Source organism: Oratosquilla oratoria, chromosome 21, assembly GCF_046742065.1.
Source record: "Oratosquilla oratoria isolate Oo_2021 chromosome 21, ASM4674206v1, whole genome shotgun sequence".
Taxonomy (NCBI): domain Eukaryota; kingdom Metazoa; phylum Arthropoda; class Malacostraca; order Stomatopoda; family Squillidae; genus Oratosquilla; species Oratosquilla oratoria.
The window spans coordinates 3,901,471-3,921,401 of record NC_134797.1 but is presented as its reverse complement, the minus strand read 5'-3'; the positions used below and the strand labels follow the sequence as shown (position 1 = coordinate 3,921,401).

The window sequence follows — 19,931 nt, the reverse complement described above, 5'->3', positions numbered from 1 at the left end:
AGTTACGTTTTTATCTTCTGCAAAATTACCAAAGCCGACCAAACACAATGACGGCTTTTGCTCAAATGCATAATTTGGTCGGCGTTGGTAATTTTGCAGGTGATAAAAACGTAACTTCTCTTTGATCAAATTTCATGAAAATCACACATTTTAAAGAAAATAGGTCAAATAATGCAACCACATACTAATTTTTATATAAAATTATGCATTTGAGCAAAAGCCGTCATTGTTTGTGTTTAGTCGGCGTTGGGCGACTTTGGTAATTTTGCAGAGGATAAAAGCGTAACTTCTCTTTGATAAAATTACATGAAAATCACACATTGTAAAGAAAATAGGTCATATAATGCAACCATATGCTAATTTTAAAACATAATTATATGCATTTGAGCAAAAGCCGTTATTGTTTGGGTTTGGTCGGTATTGGTCGACGTTTAGTGAGACCGCAACCTTTTTCTTTCGCTAACTTTTCAGTAATTTTTAAGACTGAAAATAACAATTTTAGATTACAGTACATAAAACATTTTTTTTTATCAATAAAAAATATATTACAGTAGTTGCATTTTAAACAGAAAATTTTAAAATTATAAAAACTTCTAATCATCATCAATATTACACATCAAACGTATTTCTAAAACCTTTATTTTCAATAAAATTACATTACATTTAAAACTTAAAATATCATAAAACTTTATTGCTTTATTTATTTATATAAAACCCTTCAATCTCGTCACAATCATCAGTTTCGAAAAGTTCGAACATATCACAAGATTCCTCAAATATGCCGTCATCGTAGGGATCCCAGCCCGGTTCCGGTGAGTAGACTTCGGCTTCGTCATCACTTTCATACAATATATCATCTTCAGTGCCATCCATGGCATTACAGATTTCAATTTTTTTTTAAAAGATTTTACGATACTTTCGACCTTAACACTTTCCCAAGCTTTAATAACAAACTCCCTGAGAACATCAAGTGATGCACTACGCATACCTCCACCTTTTGTAAATGACTTCTCTCCATTCGTCATCCACTCATTCCATTGATACCTAACGTTATCTAACTTCGAACGAGGAACATAAACAAATCGTTTTTGCTAGTTGACATATATTCTCAGAAAATCGTGATACATGATTTGCTTTGTTATTTCATTTATTTTGAATTTATAAGGATACAGTAAGTAATTTATCTGGTATAAGGATACAGTTAAGTAATGAGAAAGAAAAGAGAAAGAGCGGAAAAACGGCTGATAAACGTAATCAAAACAATTCTCTTTGTACGGTAGGTTTGATACACTGATGCTTTTGTAATTTAGCAGTCGTCTTATACTACCGATATGAGATAAATTCATAAAAATCTGCTCTAATTTTGTACCTCGTCTTATACAAAGGTCGTCTTATACACGGAAATATACGGTATGTATTATATGAGAAGGGGAGCTATGCTCGTGGTGACCCATCTTTGTATCTTGCAACATCTAGTTTGTTCTTAATTTCCTGTATGGTGTTTGCACACACTATTGTTTCATCCAATTTGTTCAAGACATAGTATTAGGTTTAGCAGTATTATTTGTGGTTGTGGTTAGTTATGGCATATATATTGAAGTTATGATTATGTAATTGGGGTAGGTATAAGAAAGGAGTCAATAGATCTGTCTGGTGACATTAGGTACTTCCTTGTTGGATGTTGGCACTATGGTGTCCTGTTGTTGGGATATGTTACTATTCCTGAGTCATGTGTTTTGTGTTTGGGAAATGCGAGGTTAGCAAGACTGGAGATCTTAGTAAAGATAAACTAAAACATATGAATCTGTTTTCCCTAAAAAAGCATAGACTCAGAGGTGTCTTGATACAGGTCTTTAAGATTCTAAAGGGAATTTACAACATCAAAAGTGACAAAATTTTCACACTGAATGAGAATCAAACAAGAAATAATGGTCTCAAACTGTTAGGAAATCAATTTAATTTGGAAGTACGTAGAAACAACTTTGCCAACTGTGTAGCTAATGAATGGAATAAACTTCCTGCAGAGGCAGTGCAATGTAGTTCAGTTCAAAGCTTTAAGATTCATTTAGATAAACACCTAAGCAAGAAGCTGTAATGCCTGCCATTTATTTCATATTATTTATTTGTTTTGTTATTGTTTATTAATATCTTCTTATCATTTATTATTAATCTGTCAATTTATTATTAACTTTATATATTTATTCACTTCTTTTATTTATCATTATTTATATTATTATAACTTTTATCTATTCTATTTTTTCATTTATTTTATTTTTTTATCTGACCTAGTTATGGACCAAAAGATGTTGGCATGCTCCTCCTTTTATAATGAGTACCGGTACCATCTTGCATGCCTGTGGATTACGTGCTATGGCACGTGATATGTTAGTAATGGTTACACTGACTAATCTTACCTCTTTTGTTTTTTTCAATTAAGGTCAATACTCCAGCACCTACCCTTCCATGCCTCATTTTAGCCAGAAAAAAGAACCACAGAAACCAATGCAGGCCCATACACATCCCACATGCACAAAACCAATAAACCATTCACACACATTCATTAAATGCAATACATCCTACACATGGGTCCATCTCTTATGCCACACTGGTCAATACAAACCAGTACACCAAGAGTTGGACCTGAAACCATTACACATCAACACACACACACATTAACATTCCAGAACAAAAACACATTCTAAACACACTACAGATCAATAAACACTATCACACATAAATATAACAAAATGTCCTTTCCATTTTATAAGAGGGTGACCATGTCAAGGCATACACCCACCCCACACCCATGCAACATCCATTTGTTGTCCCTTTTATCTTAGCTCCTAGTGGATTGAGGGTTGTCTTGGTCATCCACCCACTGCTCATGTCAAGAACAATGAATCATGACACAGTGCCCCCACAGCAAAACCCAACAGGTAAAGCTGGTTTAACCCCACTAATTCACTCAACAGCAATCCTCCATCATCTACTCAAGAATCTACAAGGCAGAGAAGAATTCACTTCAGACTGCATCAAATTCTCATCCATTTACAACCACTCACCACCTACACTTATTTCTTGTCCTTCCCCTTCTCTTCTTAACACATTTCCCTTGTACTCTAGGCCCCATTCACCCAATCTATCCACCTCATTCCTGGTATTCCCCTCAAGTTTAATTCATCCACTTTTTACCTTCTAAACTCTTTTTCCTAGTCTTTTTTCACTCATTCTTTCTTGATGCCCAAACTATCTTAATATCCCTTGATAAACCTTGACTGCCAGCTCTCTTTTCATCCATACTCTCCAACTCACCTTCTAGTTTCTCACTCTATCCATCTTCATAACCCCCACCACACTTCTTATACACTTCACCTGAAACACATTTAGGCTCCTTTTTTCTGCTTCACTTGGATTTCAAGTCTTTGCTCCATAAAGTGTCATGAACATACTTAGTACAGTCTTCTCTTAGTGTTCATTCCCAGATACCTCTTTTTCATTTTTTTTTAATTTCTCCATGACATTTACTTGCATCATTTACTCTTTAATTAACCTCCATACCCACTTCTTCATTCCTTACTACCATCAATCCATCAATTAGTTATTGCCTCAAGTTTCATCAAGTGTAAGTCCTGCACCCCCCACAGTGGCTGGCACTGGTCCTTGGAACTTTCCACAGATCTCAAATTCAATGTTTTTTGTATCTAATCTTCTCCTATTATGGCCATACTCCTGGCATCTCTCACTTCCACAATCAATCTTTCCCTAAACTCCAGATTCAACAAATCCTTGATATATTCCACCCACCTTCCTCCTATTGGCTTCACTTCTATTAACATCTCCATATATACACCCTTTACCATTTCTTTTATCAATGACTCACCCAACTTCACCCTTTTCACTTCCATACACCAAGGGCTTTTTCTCCCTTACAAGGGAGGCAGCTAAGTCAAAAACCATGTGCTCACTCCCACCCATTCTACTCCTATCCACCAACCTTTCCTCCCTCTTAGCTTAGCTCTTCATGGATGACAGGTCCTCCTTGTATCTCACCCACTGTCCTACCTTGCACTATCAAAACACATCACTGAGACAAGCATCTACCACAACAACATGAAATGGCTAACTAATTTCTTAGCTGGCAGACCATGCAGAGTAACCCAAAACAACCAAATTTCTGGGATTAAACAATAGGGAACAGTCAGTAAATGGGAAGGAGCATCTCAGCATTCTTTGATCAACCCTACCTGCCTAAAATATTGACTGCATAAAACTCATGTTGCCAATATCCTACATGGGAAGGGGGTACTGGAAGATGAGTAAGATTCCCCTTTCCTATATCTTTCTCTTATGAGGAATCCAGGCATGCTTTGACCTGGCCACACCTCTTACAGGGGAGAAAAAGGTCATTTATACCTATTAGTTTTCTTATATCTGATACATTCATAAAAAAAATTATAAAACCTAATTCAACTTACAATGTGATTTAACTTTCACAAAATGATGAATATGATATGGTCTGTGTTACACTTGGTGAAAGGGTTGATGATAAAAACTAGTGTATGTAGTGTTATACACATAGCTTACCTTTTTCAGAGCAAGCTCCTCACAAAAGGTATGTGCTCCCTCCACACTAGCTAGTTTGGCAAAGTATATTGGAACAGCAGCCTTAAACTTGCTCAGCTTGACCTGAGGAGCAAATATACATATATTCAGAACAAAATATCCTGATTATATGATATACAGATATAAATATACAGTAATTATACACTTATAATAACTCTACATGTATACTTTATTCCAAAATCAAACATCTAATTTACTAGACTTATAACAACTTATAACCTTGACAGCTTTGATGCCATAACCCTTCTCAAAATGTACAAGGATACGTTTTTGTGCATTTCGGAGTTCAGAGTGTACAGGTGTGGTGAATGCAGATCCTCCATCATCTTCCATGTAGAACAAACGCACCTGACTTATACTAGCCTGCAATGTAAATATAATATTAAGCCTAATGAATTTATGATAAGAATTATCTCAAGCTCAAATTAGAAATACCATTTGGGGTATTGGCTGCATGTTATTGTGGGGTTAAAAGCTACTCAGTAGCATGCAGCTGATACTTTAGGGTTTATATAGGGCACCACTATGGACCAGAACCACACATTATTTTGTCTGTAATAGAGGAAACCTCTATTCATAGAGAAATGATGCTACTTTATCATACTGCAACTGTCCCTCTGTTATGCTGTCCTCCCTCTCAATAATGTCCTGTACCACTTCTCTGAATATTCATTTCCTTTTTCGACGAACCCTGTGGTAGGGGAGAAAGGATACTGCCACCAAATATTCCCACTTGAGTTGTAAAAGGCTACAAAAAAGGGATGGGAATAGGACTAGTTATCCTACTCTCTGTAGCTCAAAAGGGGACTTCCCCACCCCCCCCAAAAAAAAAGCATACATGGATCTGGGAAGGGGTGGCTATACTAACAAGAAAAGAGATAGGTAAACATGTGGTGGAGTGGAAGGTTTCTTCAAAGTTAATGTGAATGAAGGTGAAACTGGGGAGATGCGGGTATTTGTAAGTGCATATGGGCCTGGTAGTAAGAAGAGTGTAAAGGAGATGGAGGCTTTTTGAATAGATTTGAATGCATAGAGGGTTTAGGGAAAAAAGTCAATGTAGTGGTATTGGTGGGAGATCTTAATGCTAGGGTAGGAGATTAACCAATAGATGGAGTGGTTGGGAAGTGTGGAGTTGAAGGAAAAAATTGCAGTGGCGAGATGATGGTGATGTGTCTAGAAAGAGTTGATGATAGCAAATAGTGTTTAGGAAGAAAGTCAAGCATAAGTACACATAGGAGAGGGTGGTGGATGGAAGAGTGGTAGATAGGGCTGTTGGAAGATATATTACACATCATAGGATGTCACAACTACATGTAACAGGACATCACTATGAGAAGATAGATATCAAGCATATGATGTCACATACATTGCAGCAGCAGCACCAAAATGTTGTTGAGTGTCAGGTCTAACCAGAACTCAACCAGAGGCCATATAACTCTAATTAGGCTGACCTGATCTTGACCCTTAGGACACCTGGTGCACTCCAGATACAACCGTTGAGAAGTGTATATCCACAGAAGCAATTATTCTTATATTTTATTTTTTCAACATGTATTACTAAAATAGGCCATGTCCTTTCTATGTATCATACATACATATACCAAAGGCTTTTTCCCTTTTACACGGGGAGGTAGCCAAAAAGAAAAAGGCATAGAAATCATTCCCACCCATTTCATTTCCCATATATTCCACTCCCCTCCACCCTCCTCCCTCCCTCCTATCTTGGCACCTCCTGGATGACGGGTCATCCCTGCATCCTGTCCACTGCCCTGGGTCAGAAGCAGTGTCGCAAGACACAGCACATCCACAGCAAGGCAGCTTCATAAATTTGCCGACCCCCCCTTCTCCGTCCCCTCATGCAGGAAAGAAGACAGGGAGAAATCCCTTTGGCCCTTCGGGCTGCGTCAAATTTTTCTCATACATACTTCCTCACCTCCCATCCCCCACCCACTCCCCCTCATGCATCACAGCCTCATCTATACACAACCCTTCTCCATTCACCCCTATCTTCTGTCCTCTCCCGTCCTTCCTCTCTTTTGTAAAGCCCCTTTCACCCCATCCATCCATCTCATCCTAGGACGCCCCCTCATATTCACTCCTTCCACCTCCGCCTTCCACACTTCTTTTACTAATCTTTCTTCACTCATTCTTTCCATGTGTCCAAACCATCCTAATACTCTTTCATCAACCCTATCTCCCAGCTCCCTTTCCACCCCTGTTCTCCTCCTCACCTCATTTCTCACTCTATCAAGCCTAGTAACCCCTATCATACTTCTCAGACATTTCATCTCAAACACCTTCAAACTCCTTCTCTCTTCCTCTCTCATGTTCCATATTTCTGCCCCGTACATTGCTGTTGGCACAATCACTCCTTCATATAACCTCCTCTTAGTATCCATTCCCAAATGTCTATTTCTCATTACACTTTTTAATCCACCAAGGCATTTACTCACTTCTCTCAATCTACATTCTACCTCCACCCACACTCCTCCCTTTCCTGTCACATTCGCACCCAAGTATCTGAAACTATCCACTTCCTCCAGTTTCTCACCCTTAATGCTCACTTCCAGCCTACTGTCACTCTCTCCCCTTGTAGATCTCATCACCTTACATTTGCCCACATTTATCTTCAGCTTCCTTCTTTCACACACCTTCTCAAACTCTGTCACTAACTTCCTCAATCCCTCCTCTGATCCTGCAATAAGCGCAGTGTCGTCAGCAAACAACAGCTGGTTCAGCTCCCACTTTTCTCCATTTTCTTTAATCATCTCCAACCCCTGACCCACTACCCTTGCATTCACCTCTCGCACCACCCCATCCATGTAAAAATTGAACAGCCAGGGCGACATAACACACCCCTGACGAAGTCCCAGCTTTACCTCAAACCATTCACTCTCTCCATTTGGTAATTCCAGTTTAGACAATCTTTGTTCTTATGTCAATTTTGAAAGTGTTGGGGTCATCTTTGTCATTGGTCTTTGGATTCTTTTTATTTTCTTTATATTCTTTTTTGTACTGTGTGTCCATAATGTCACAGCATACTCCAATCTTGGTTTTATCAGTGCGACTATTTTTTTTTTTTTATTACTTCATAATTAAAAGCCACCTCTATTGTTCTTAGTAAATTGTAGGTTTCTCAAACTATTTTGTTTATATACTTGTCTGGGGACATGGCTTTGGTGATTACTCCTAGGTCCTTTTTGAAGCTTTCTGTACTTCCTTTGTAATGTAGCGATGCTACTATTGAAGAGAAAGAGGTTTTGGTGAGTTCGTCTTCTTTATTGTAAGGTACGAGTGAACTGATTTTACATGCGGCGGAAGCCGATATATATACTGCATGGGCAAGTAACCCATGGTGCGTAATTAGGTAATTGCACTGGGTTAGGTCGGGTCAAGCAGGGTCGCACTGGCAGAGAAGCGTCAGGTCGTGGACATCAGTCACGTTCCCTACCACGTGACTTGTCGCGGCTGTACAATACTCCCCTCTTAAATTTGCTTTGGCTTAAGGGGGCGTCCTGCACGTGAGAATTTGGTGGGCGGAGTGTCGAGGTGTGCCGGTTTTAGGCGGTCGATGGAAACCCATTCTGGCCTGTCGGAGATGGAGATGCGGAAGGTCTTGTCTTTATGTTCAAGGACAAGATGGGGGCCAGTGTAGGGACGGGTGAGTGGTGGGGTGTGAGCGTCCATCCTCAGGAAAACGTGCGTCGAGGTGTGGAGGTATTTTGGGAGGTATTCCTTCACCTCCCGGTGATGTGTCGGCACGCATGGGGCAAATTTGCCGACAGTGCGTCGAAGCTGTTGCAGGCTCTCGGGAGACTCCTGTGGAGGGAAGAATTCTGTGGGCACGACGAGAGTTTGGCCGAAGACCATCTCTGCTGGAGACACGTTGAGGTCGTCCTTGATGGCTGTCCGAAGGCCATGGAGTATCCATGGTAGCTGGGGTAGCCAGGAGCCGTTGTTGCAGCGTGCCATAAGAGATGCTTTGAGTGCGCAGTGGGTTCGCTCGACCATGCCGTTGGCTGCGGGGTTGTAGGAGGTAGTGTGGTAGACTGTAGTACCCAGGAGTTCAGCGAGAGAGTCCCACAGCCGCGACGTGAAGCAAGTTCCTCGGTCGGAGGTGACGTGTTCCGGGAGGCCAAACCTGGCTATCCATCCACTGAAAAATGCTGTAGTGCAGGATGGGGCGGTACTATCCTTCATGGGGATGACCTCCAACCAGCGGGTCGATCTATCGATGGCGGTGAAGAGGTAACGACGACCTTCCGACAGGGAGAGTGGGCCGACGACGTCGACATGAATGTGTGCGAAGCGTCGTCGGGGCTGATGGAATGATCCGATGCCTGATTCAGTGTGGCGATGAATTTTGCTTTGCTGGCAGGCAATGCAGGATCTGGCCCACTCCTTTGCGTCCTTGGAGATGCTATGCCAGATGAATTTCTGCTTCAGGAGCTTCGCAGTGACGCGCCCTGAAGGGTGAGACAGGCCGTGTATTAAATTGAACATTTGACGTCGGAAGGCAGCTGGGATGAGGGGTCGTGGGCGGCCGGTGCTGATGTCGCAGAGGATGGTGTGGTTGTCGTGAAAAGGGACGTCTTGCCACTTAAGGGATGTGATGGATGTCCTGTAGGCAAGTGTTTCAGGATCCTCCCGTTGCTCTTTGGCAATAGCTGCGTAGTCGAGGCCGAGTTGAACTGCGTCGATGGCTATTCGGGAGAGGGCGTCTGCGACGGGGTTCTTTGTACCGGGGACGTGCCTGATGGTGCAATTGAACTCGGCGATGGCAGAGAGGTGGCGGCGCTGTCTGGCAGACCAAGCGTCCTGTTGTTTTGTGAAGGCGTGGACCAGAGGTTGATGGTTGGTGTTGATGATAAATGAGGAGCCCTCGAGGAAATGGCGAAAGTGGCGGACGGCGTGGTGGATGGCAAGGAGCTCTCTGTTGAAGGTGCTGTAGTTGAGCTCGGCCTTGGAGAGTTTCCTGCTGAAGAAACCGAGGGGTGTAGGTTTGCCACTGAGGGTTTGTTCGAGCACACCCCCTATGGCGACATTGCTGGCGTCCGTTGACAGTTGTAGCTGGGTACCTGGTGCAGGGAAGGAGAGGGTGGTGGCACGGGCAAGTGTTTTTTTGGCGTTGACGAAGGCAGCTTCCATGGCGGGGTTCCACAGGAGGTCCTTCGGTTTTCCGTGAAGGGTGTTATAAAGTGGGTGCAGCGTTTGAGCGATGTTAGGGAGGAAACGGTGATAGAAGTTGACCATCCCAATAAATTCATGCAAGGCTTTGATGGTAGTAGGTTTGGGAAATTTGTCGACTGCGGCGACTTTATCCTGCAGGGGACGAACGCCGTCAGGAGAGATGAGATGTCCCAAAAATGGGACAGACTTTTTTCCGAAGCTGCATTTGTCAAAGCGGACAACGAGACCGTTGTCCTGGAGACGCTCGAGGATGGTCCACAGGTGTTGGAGGTGCTGGTCAGGCGAGTTGGAGAAGACCAGAATATCGTCGACGTTGCAAACGCAGAAGTCGAGGTCGCCGAGTATGCCGTCCATTAGGCGCTGGAAGGTCGCACCTAAGTTTCGCAAGCCGAAGCAGGAGTAATTAAAGGTGTACGTCCTGAAGGGGGTGGTGATGGCGGTCTTCGGGATGTCGTCTGTATGCACCGGAACTTGGTAGTAGCCCTTCAGGAGGTCCAGTGTCGAAAAGATCTTGGCGCCGTTGAGGTATGTGGTGACGTCGGCGATGTTTGGGAGTGGGTAGTGGTCAGGTTCCGTCATCATGTTCAGCCGCCGGTAGTCTCCACAGGGGCGCCAGGAACCATCGTTCTTCTTGACGAGGTGGAGAGGTGAGGACCAAGGGCTGGAGGCCTTTTGGCATAGGCCTAGTCTCTCCATCTCTTGGAAGGTTTTCTTGGCGACGGCGAGTTTCTCGGGCGGTAGGCGGCGGTATTTGGCAAATACCGGGGGCCCAGACGTCTTGATGTAGTGGTACGCGCCATGTTTAGCTGGCGTCTGTGGTGTCTGTCGCAGCTCAGGCTTGAAGACGTCGGGGAATTCCGTGAGCAGGTGGGCGTAGGGCATTCTAGCGTCGATGGTGGTGACCGTGGTTGGCTGTGGCGCGATTTGCAGGGGCGTCGAGACGGATGCGGTTGCGCAGACTAGGCGGCTGTTGGCGACGTCGACCAGTAACCTGTAATGAGCGAGGAAGTCAGCACCGAGAAGGGGCGTCTTGATGTTTGCCAGGATGAAGTTCCATGAGTAGTGGCGACTCCTAAAGGTGAGGTTCAGGCGTTTCCACCCGTAGGTAGTTATGGTAGTGCCGTTAGCTGCGATGAGCCTAACGCCAACGTCCTTGGGGACCCGGCGTTCTGCAGCGGATGCAGGAATTATGGACCTGCGAGCACCAGTGTCGACAAGGAAGCGACGTTTAGAGGCCTTGTCGTTGATGTGGAGGCCCGTTGTGCCTGTGGGGGCCACCGTGATGGACGGTGATCCATTTAGGCGTTTTTTGTCCAGGTACATCCTGGTTGGCATTTCTTTGTGAAGGCGCCGAATCTTGTGTGGTAGTAGCACAGGTGCAGAGCGGGGGTGGTCCGGCGTCGCTGCCTTTGCTGGTGTTGTTGGCGCCTGTTGGCTGGCGATGCTGCTGCGGCGAAGATTTCGTCCGTGATGTCGTCCGTAGCACAGACATCCTGACTCCTTGCTGCGGCGGCGTGGGCATCGGCGAGATGGTCCGCCTTCCGTGAAACTTCGTCGGTGGTCATTTCCTCGGCGTTGCCAAGGGCGGATCGGACGGGCGCTGGGAGGCGCATGAGCCACAATTGACGAAGCATATCGACGTTCCTGCTGGTTCCGTTGGCTGTGGGTGGGAGGCGGGCGATGGACATCATCTCGAGGTATGCTGTACTTGGTTTAATGTCCCCCAGTGGCTGTTGGGAGAGTTGGAGGATTTTTGCGGCTCTGGAGGCTGCTGACGGCGTGAATTCCTGAAGCAGGTACTGTTTCAGAACGTCATACTGGATAACGCCGTCGTGTTGATCAAGCCATTGGGAGATGAGTGGGAACACATCCTCGGGGATCGCCTCGAGAACATAGTCTGCCTTCGTTTGGGACGCGCTGATATTGCGCAGGCGGAACTGAATCTCCGTTCGTCGAAACCAGGAGGGGGCGTCGACCGTAGAAAAAGGCGGCAGCTTCAAGGAGACGGCGTTGACGGTGTTGGTAGCGGGCAGCGTGGCGTCGGGGGTGGCGGCGGTAGATGGGTCCATTGTCGCTCCGAATGGTCACCAGTGTAGCGATGCTACTATTGGCGAAGAGAAAGAGGTTTTGGTGAGTTCGTCTCCTTTATTGTAAGGTACGAGTGAACTGATTTTACATGCGGCGGAAGCCGATATATATACTGCGTGGGCAAGTTACCCGTGGTGCGTAATTAGGTTGTTGTTGTTGTTGTCGTTCCCTAGACTGTCTGTCCGAGCAGTCCCGTCTCCCCAAGGAAGGCCACAGCCGAAACTGGGTTTTCCCACAAATCCTTTATAGAGTGTATGTTGTGTTGTTTGCGTGCATGATTGTGTATAATGCAGTCTTCCATTATGTGTTGTATGGTATGGGGTGAAGTGTTACATCCTGGGCAGCTGTTCACAACACGGTCGTCCAGCCTCTTCTGGTAGCTTAGAAGTGCTGGGTGGTGACCGCATCGCAGTCTGGCCAAGTGGACTCTGTCCTTTCGTGGGAGAGAGGATTCAGAAGGGTGGATATCAGGGGGTCTGGCATGCAGCAGTGTGTTGTCTTTCAGTGTGTTAATGGAGCGGTGAGTGATATGATTATGAATATGTTTCCGGAGGCTGGTATTTGGTGGTTGTGGAGGAAGAGAAGAGAGTATCTGTGCGTAATAAAGGTCTTTGGGTGTAGTTTTAATGTTTCTTGGTGTGTGTGGGTGTTCTGCTATGTAGTGTAGCGGGTGTGATGTGTTTGTGGTGGCTGCAGCAAGTGTTTGTGTGCCTCTCATGTCGAGGTGGTCCTTGACTTTGAGGACTTTTGTTTCATGGTGTAAATGGTCTGTAGGTGTTGTATTTGTGCAGCCTGTAATTGTTTTTAGGGCTTTGTTTTGTATGATTTGAAGGGTGTTGTGGTGTGTCTCACTGAGATTAGGAGCCCATGCAGGACTCGCATAATTCATCACTGAGCGTATGCATTGTTTGTATATTGTTATATTAGTTTCTTTGTTTTGTCCAAATGTTGTTCCAGTGATTGACTTAAGTGCGTTAAGTCTAGGTGTGCATTTGTTTTTTATGTTTGTGAGGTGTTGTTTGAAAGACATGGATGTATCGTATGTTACACCAAGAATTTTCGGTGTGTTTGTGTGTGGTATTAGAGTGTTGTTGATGTAGAGATGAGGTATGTATTTGTGTTCTTTTGTCCAGTTGGTGAGAAGTGTTGCTGTAGATTTGGTTGGAGCTATTTTGAGTCTGTTTGTGATGAACCATGTGTTGAGTGTGTCAAGGTAAGGCTGGATTATTTCTGCAGCTTTGTCTGTGTTACGATGTGTGCATGTGATTGTTATGTCGTCTGCGTAGGAAGAGATTTGTATTTCTGAGGTGTCTGGTGTGGGTAAGTCATGCATGTATAGATTAAATAATGTGGGGGATAGAACTGAGCCCTGTGGTACTCCGTTCTTAATGTTTCTGATGTGCGATGATTGGCCATTATTTGACACATGAGCATTCCTGCCTGCCAGATAATTGGCCAGCCATCTTTTGGTGTTATTGTGCATGTCTGTGTTATATATTTTATTTGTTAGGTTGTGGCGGGGGATAGCATCAAAAGCTTTACTAATGTCCAATGTTATAAGAAGTGTTCTGTGGTGGGGCCTATCTGAATTGATGCCATCTAAAATTCTTTGTGTGAGGTTTGTCAGAAGAGTGTTTGTGGAGTGTAGTGGCCTAAAACCGTGTTGTGAGTCAGCAAGGGGAATATATGGTGTGACAAGTTTAAGTATTAGGCGTTCAATGACTTTAGAGGGGGTGCAGAGAAGTGTGATTGGGCGGTGCGATGTTGGGATTGTTGGGTCTTTGTTCGGTTTTGGAATGGTAATTATTTTACCATGCTTCCAGATGTCGGGTATAGTGTTGTGTGAATAGCTGTAGTTTGCAATGTTTGTGAGTGCGTGTATACCTTGTGGTCCAATGTGTTTTAGGTGGATGTTGCTTATGTTATCAGGGCCACAGGCAGATGAGTGCTTGAGATGATGCATTATGAGTTTTGTCTGACTGTCTATGAAGGGTGTATAGTCAGAGTCTGTGGGGAAGTCTTTCTTACGTCGAATGGTGCGTCGGTCGTCAGGGTGAGATGTAAGATGGCTCGTCTGTGCAAAATGACGTATGAGTGCGTTTGCTTGTTGTCTGTTTGAGGGTAGATTATCTGTTGTTGTGATTATTGCTGCGTGAGAGCGTGTAGTGTTAGTGTTGGATAGTGTGATGCTGTTGAGTGTTTTGTACAATTTGCTGGTGTTTGTTTTGTGATCAAGTGTATTGATAAAGTTTTGCCAATTTTGTGTTTTTTGTTCATGTATTTTATTGGCAATCACAGTGTTTAGTGTTTGTATTTGGTCTGCTATGTTTTGAGGGATAGGTGTGGGGGTATCGTGTTTAAGTGTGTCACGTTGTCTGATGAGGCCTTGGATTTCTGGTGTGAAGTTGGGGTTGTGTGATTTTCTGTTGCCTCTAGGGATGTATCTCTTGTCTGCGTTTTGTATGATTGTATTAAAAGCGTGCACAGCATTGTTTATGTTTGTGATTGGTGTACTGTTAAGTGTTTCAAAATGTTGTTCTGTCTCTTCAGTAAAGGCTTCCCAGTTAGCTCTCTTGTAATTGGTGTAAGTGTGTCTGTGGCCAACTGGGGTGCATCTTGTTTTGGTGGTGATGATGATTGGAAGGTGGTCAGAGCCAAGGGCTCCGACCACTCTCCATGATGTTGTTGGGGTTAGGCAGGGGGAGCAAAAGGTGATATCAGGTAATTAGGTAATTGCACTGGGTTAGGTCGGGTCAAGCAGGCAGAGAAGCGTCAGGTCGTGGCCATCAGTCACGTGACTTGTGGCGGCTGTACAGTACCAATTTTATATTGTCCTGTTATTTATTTTTAATTTTTTTTTTACTTTTTCCAAACCCTATGATACTACATTCCTTGTGTGTGAATGATATTCTGACGCAATCCAAAGGAATTTCTCCCTGTCTTCCCTTTTTCTGCATGAAGGGATGGAGGGGGGGGGGGTGCTGATTAAATGAAGTAGCCTTGCTGTAGATGTGCTGTGTCTTGTTACATTGCTTTTGACCCAGGGCAGTGGGTGAGATGCAGGGATCCATTATCCAGGAGGAGCCAAGAAAAGAGGGAGGAGTGGGTGTTGAATGGGATGAAACGGGTGGGAGTGGATTTATGCCTTTGACTCTGGCTACCTCCCTTGTAAAAGGGAAAAAGCTGTTGTTGTATGTATGAAAATTAAAAAGAGAGATAATAGAACACATGAATGTGGCAGTTTCTATGCCCTCCACCACATTTTAACATGTCTTAATTGATCATTTGTCATTTACCTTTAAATTGACAAGCCATTATCTGGCAATAATGATCTACATTTGCTAGCACTATACAGTGCTACAGCTAACACTACAATGCTTGCTTTAGATTGATTTTGCCAGGCTGAGTTGGGCAATGAGGTTTTACCTTTCTATAGTTACTATGTATTTTGTACATACATATACCAAATGCTTTTTCCCACCTTACAAGGGAGGTAGCCAAAAAGGAAAAGGCATAAAAACCATTCCCACCCATTCCATCCCTAATACACTCCACTTCCCTCCACCCTCTACACTCCCTCTTATTATGTATTTTGTGATTTTATATAATTATGTTTAATTACCCCTTTCCACATACCTCCCATGGATACACATGTACAAGATAACATGTCACCAGACAAACATTTAGTATGGCTGTTGGGGAGATGTACTGTAGACATTTGATGAACACAAATGTGACCTTTTACTACATGGATGAAGACATGATGAAAAAAAAAAAAAAAAGTCATGAGACCCTAATCGGACTAAGATTGCAATATGTAGCGGTGGTAAGGTTCTCATACAGAGCAATATATACAAGATTGTGAGAACAGAAACATCAGCAACCAAAATTATTCCCAGCCTTTGTATATTGTACAAAGAGAGGCTAGAGACACCAGCCCTGCAATCATTAAAGGATCAATGAGAAGGAGGGGACTTGATTGTGATGTTCATATCACTAAATGGGGTAAACAAAGTTGACAGAGAAGTTCCCTTAATTTGGGGCAGGAGGGCATTATGAGGTAATGGACATCAAGGATATAGATTAATTTGGAACTGTACATGAATTTGAGGCTAGGTATGACAAAAATTGGAGAATAGGAGAGGAGACCCAATGAGTGTTGCTCCTTCCCTGTATACTACAATTAAGTAAATACAAGTTGAAAAAGATCATGTCTTAATGATGGTTAAACTCCTGAAATAGCTTAAAAAATAGAGCACAACCTGGAAATATACGTGAATTTAAAACATATTAGCCTCCAAGATGATGGAACACCAATGTTAACCACCAGCTGATTCAATGAAGGGGTTTGCTTTAAACAAAGCTGACAACACACTTGCTCCTGGTGATAGATTCTTCTGATAAGAAAAAATAATAATAATATATACATTCATACATATACAACTTATGGGTCAATCTGGTGGCTGATGCTGGTTACCTGGATGCCATGGGTCTCCTGCAAGAGAGCTTTGGGACAACAGATTGATTGATTAACATACATATACCAAAAGGCCCCTTTATCCTTAAAGAGGGGTGGTCAAGTCAAAGCAGTGGGGAAAGGGGACCCTACATCCCTAAAGAGATAAGACAGAAGGGAAAACATATGGGTTTTGGATAGTGTGGGATGGGTAAAGGGTGGATATATGCTTTGAAGTGAAGGAAGATTAGTAAAAGAGGTGTTGAAGGCAGAGGTGTAGGGAGTGTACATGAGGGGGCGACCATGGATGAGATGGATGGAGTAAATGGGACATTGAGAAAGAAGGAGTCTGTTGAGGAAGGAAGGAAGAAGACAGAAAATAAGGGTGAGTGGAGAATGGCTGTGCATGGACGAGGCTGTGATGCATGGAAGTGGGTGGGGGATGGGGGGTGAGGGAATATATGTGAATGATATTTTCACAAAGCTCAAAGGGATTTTTCCATCTTCTCTTTTTCTGCATGAGGGGATGAAGGGGGGGTCACCAATTAAATGAAGTGGCCTTGCTGTGAATGTACTGTGTCTTGCTGCATTACTTCTAACCCAGGACAGTGGGCAAGATACAGGGATGACCCATCATCCAGGAGGAGCCTACAAAAGGAGGGAGGGGTGGACAATGAGAGTGGAGTATGTGGGGATGAAGTGGGTGGGAGTGGACTTATGCCTTTAACTTTGGCTACCTCCCTTGTCAGGGGGAAAAAGCCCTTGGTATATGTACCTGCTTTGATTTGGCCACTCATCCTTATAATGGAATAGGGGCTTTTGGTATATGTATGTATGACAGGATATATTATAATGAAGAGCTGAGCAAAAAGTAAATATCAACCTTTATTTTTTAATTAAATTTTGAAGAAAAAAAAAAAGATCACCTGTGAGCACAAGCCTAAACATAGTTGCTGTTCAAGTTTTCTACACAAGCACTGTGGCAATGACTTGACGAGCCTACAAAACAGGTAATTGTAAAAACACCTGCAAAAATGTTGCTCACATGCCTGTGTGCTGAGAGCTTCCATAGGCACCAGGTGTAGCCATATGCAACAAGTTCAGCTGATGACTAGAAAAAAAGATTAGTTCCAATAACTGTTCCCCTGAAGAGAGATATATATGAGAGTGATAAAGGAACACAAGCCCACCAAGCAGCACCACAGCTAAGAAAGTCAAATAATGAATATTAATATAATTATTCATACTGGCCAGCAGAAGCCATATTTCATTTATTTTAGGAACCTAATACAGTAACATCTACATGACTGTTTTTGCAAAAATAATGACATTATCCAGTATTTTTTGCAAATCCGCTATTCTGTTTGAAATTAATCCCTACAGTTACCTGGCCCAACCTCAACCAACAGCAATGAACAAAACACAACTTCTTTTTCTGTGTTCTCAATGCATAATGCTACTATTAACACAACTAAAGGTGCTCATGCCCGTGATATTGTAACACACTATGACCACTATGTTTACATAAATTTTTCTGCACCTGTTCCGACATCCACTGATGCTTCATTCCTGTATAATAATGTCTGGTTGTGCTAATAAAAGTTATTTTAGTTTATTTGTATAGGCAATGGTGTGGTGAAACAAGAATGGGATGAAACACATCTATTTTATTTCTCAAAGCATTTTTAACTATTGGTCTTCTTCAGCAAGAATGCCAAACCTTGATCAATCAATCCATTGCCCCAAGTCTCTTTCAGAAGACCCATGGCTCCCAAGTAACCAGCAACAGCTACTACATTGGCCCATAAATCACTCAAAGAACAAATATTGTGCTATCTGGACATGACTAGGGTAACTATAAGATAAGAAGTTGTCTTCAGTGTGAGTGTTACATCTGGGGGAGTTAGTTTCTATGGCCAGGCCCATTAGAACAAGTTGCTAAACTACATACATACATGTATATAAATCTATATATACATATACCAAAGGCTTTTTCCCTATTACATATGAGGTAGCCAAAAAACAAAGGCATAAACTCCACTCACACCCATTCCATCTCCATATACTCCACTCCCATCCACCCTGCTCCCTCCCTCTTATCTTTACTCCTCCTGGATGATGGGTCATCCCTGTATCTCACCCACTGTCCTGGGTCAGAAGCAGTGTCACAAGACAGCACATCAACAGCAAGGCCACTTCATTAAATTGACAACCCCCCCCCCCCCCTCCATCCCCTCATGCAGAAATGGAGAAGACGGGGACAACTCCCTTTGGGCTGCGTCAATTTATTTTTCACACATACTCACCTCACACCCCATCACCCACCCACTCCCCCTCATGCATCACAGCATCATCCATACACAACCATTCTCCATTCACCCCATCTTCTGTCCTCTCCCATCCTTCATCAACAGACATACCCCTCTTCCCCAATATCCCTTTTATCCCACCCATCCATCCATCTCATACTTGGTCACCCCCTCATGTTCATTCTTTCCACCTCTGCTTTCCACACCTCTTTTACTAACCTTTCTTCACTTATTCTTTCCATGTGTCCAAACCATCCCAGTACTCTTTCATCAACCCTATTCCCCAACTCCCTTTCCACCCCCTATTCTCCTCCTCACTTCCTCGTTTCTCACTCTATCTAGCCTAGTAACCACTATCATACTTCTCACACACCTCATCTCAAACATATTCAAACTCATTTCTTCCTCTCTTAAGTTCCATGTTTCTGCCCCATACAATGCTGTCAGTACAATGACTTCATACAATCTCTTCTTAGCATCCGTTCCCAAATGTCTATTACTCATTATACTTTCTAATTCCCCTAAGCATTTACTTGCTTCTCTCAATCTACATTCTACTTCCACCTCTGCTCCTCCCTTTCCTACCACATTTGCACCCAAGTATCTAAAACTATCCACTTCCTCCGGTCTCTTTCCTTTAATACTTACTTCCAGTCTGCCGCCACTTTTTCCCCCTTGTACATCTAATCACCTTACTTTTACCCACATTTATTTTCAACTTCTTTCACACACCTTCCCAAACTGACACTAACTTCTTCAATCCCTCCTCTGATCCTACTACAAGCACAGTGTTGTCAGCAAACAACAATTACCTTATCTCCCACTTTTCTCCATTTTCTTTAACTATCTCCTAGTCCCCAACCCATTGCCCTTGCATTTACCTCTAACCACCCCATCCATGTATAAATTGAACAGACAAGGTGACATAACACAATACTGGTTAAGTCTCACCTTTACCTCAAACCACTCACTCTCTCCATTTCTGATTCTAACACAAGCTCTACTACTTTCGTAAAAACTCTTGACTGCTCTTAACAGCTTCCCTCCAATCCCATATATCTGCAATACCTCCCACAGTGCCTTCCTGTCTACCTTGTCATAAGCCTTTTCCAAATCCATAAAGGCCCAAGAAACATCCTTACCTTTACCTAAAGCTTTCTCACATATCTGTCTTACCACAAAAATCTGATCCACACAAGCCCTGTCGTAAACCCACACTGTTCCTCACCAATTACTTCCTCTGTCCCTTTCCTAATCCTCTCAAA

General features: G+C 43.3%; 1 protein-coding gene across 13 annotated transcripts in view; it reads right to left on the bottom strand.

Moving 5' to 3' along the window:
* LOC143036683 (fatty-acid amide hydrolase 2) overlaps window positions 1–19,931 on the bottom strand; it is a 128,716-nt gene that overhangs the window by 16,800 nt on the left and 91,985 nt on the right. For all 13 annotated transcript variants that reach the window (XR_012967392.1, XM_076204258.1, XM_076204261.1 and 10 more), the window contains 2 exons: window positions 4,843–4,986; window positions 4,585–4,686 (listed from right to left, as the gene is read on the bottom strand). Coding sequence is in view for 12 of the 13 variants with exons in the window: in XM_076204258.1 (XP_076060373.1) it covers window positions 4,585–4,686; window positions 4,843–4,986 (246 nt within the window). In the remaining variant the exon portion in view is untranslated. The remainder of the gene's footprint in view (window positions 1–4,584; window positions 4,687–4,842; window positions 4,987–19,931) is intronic.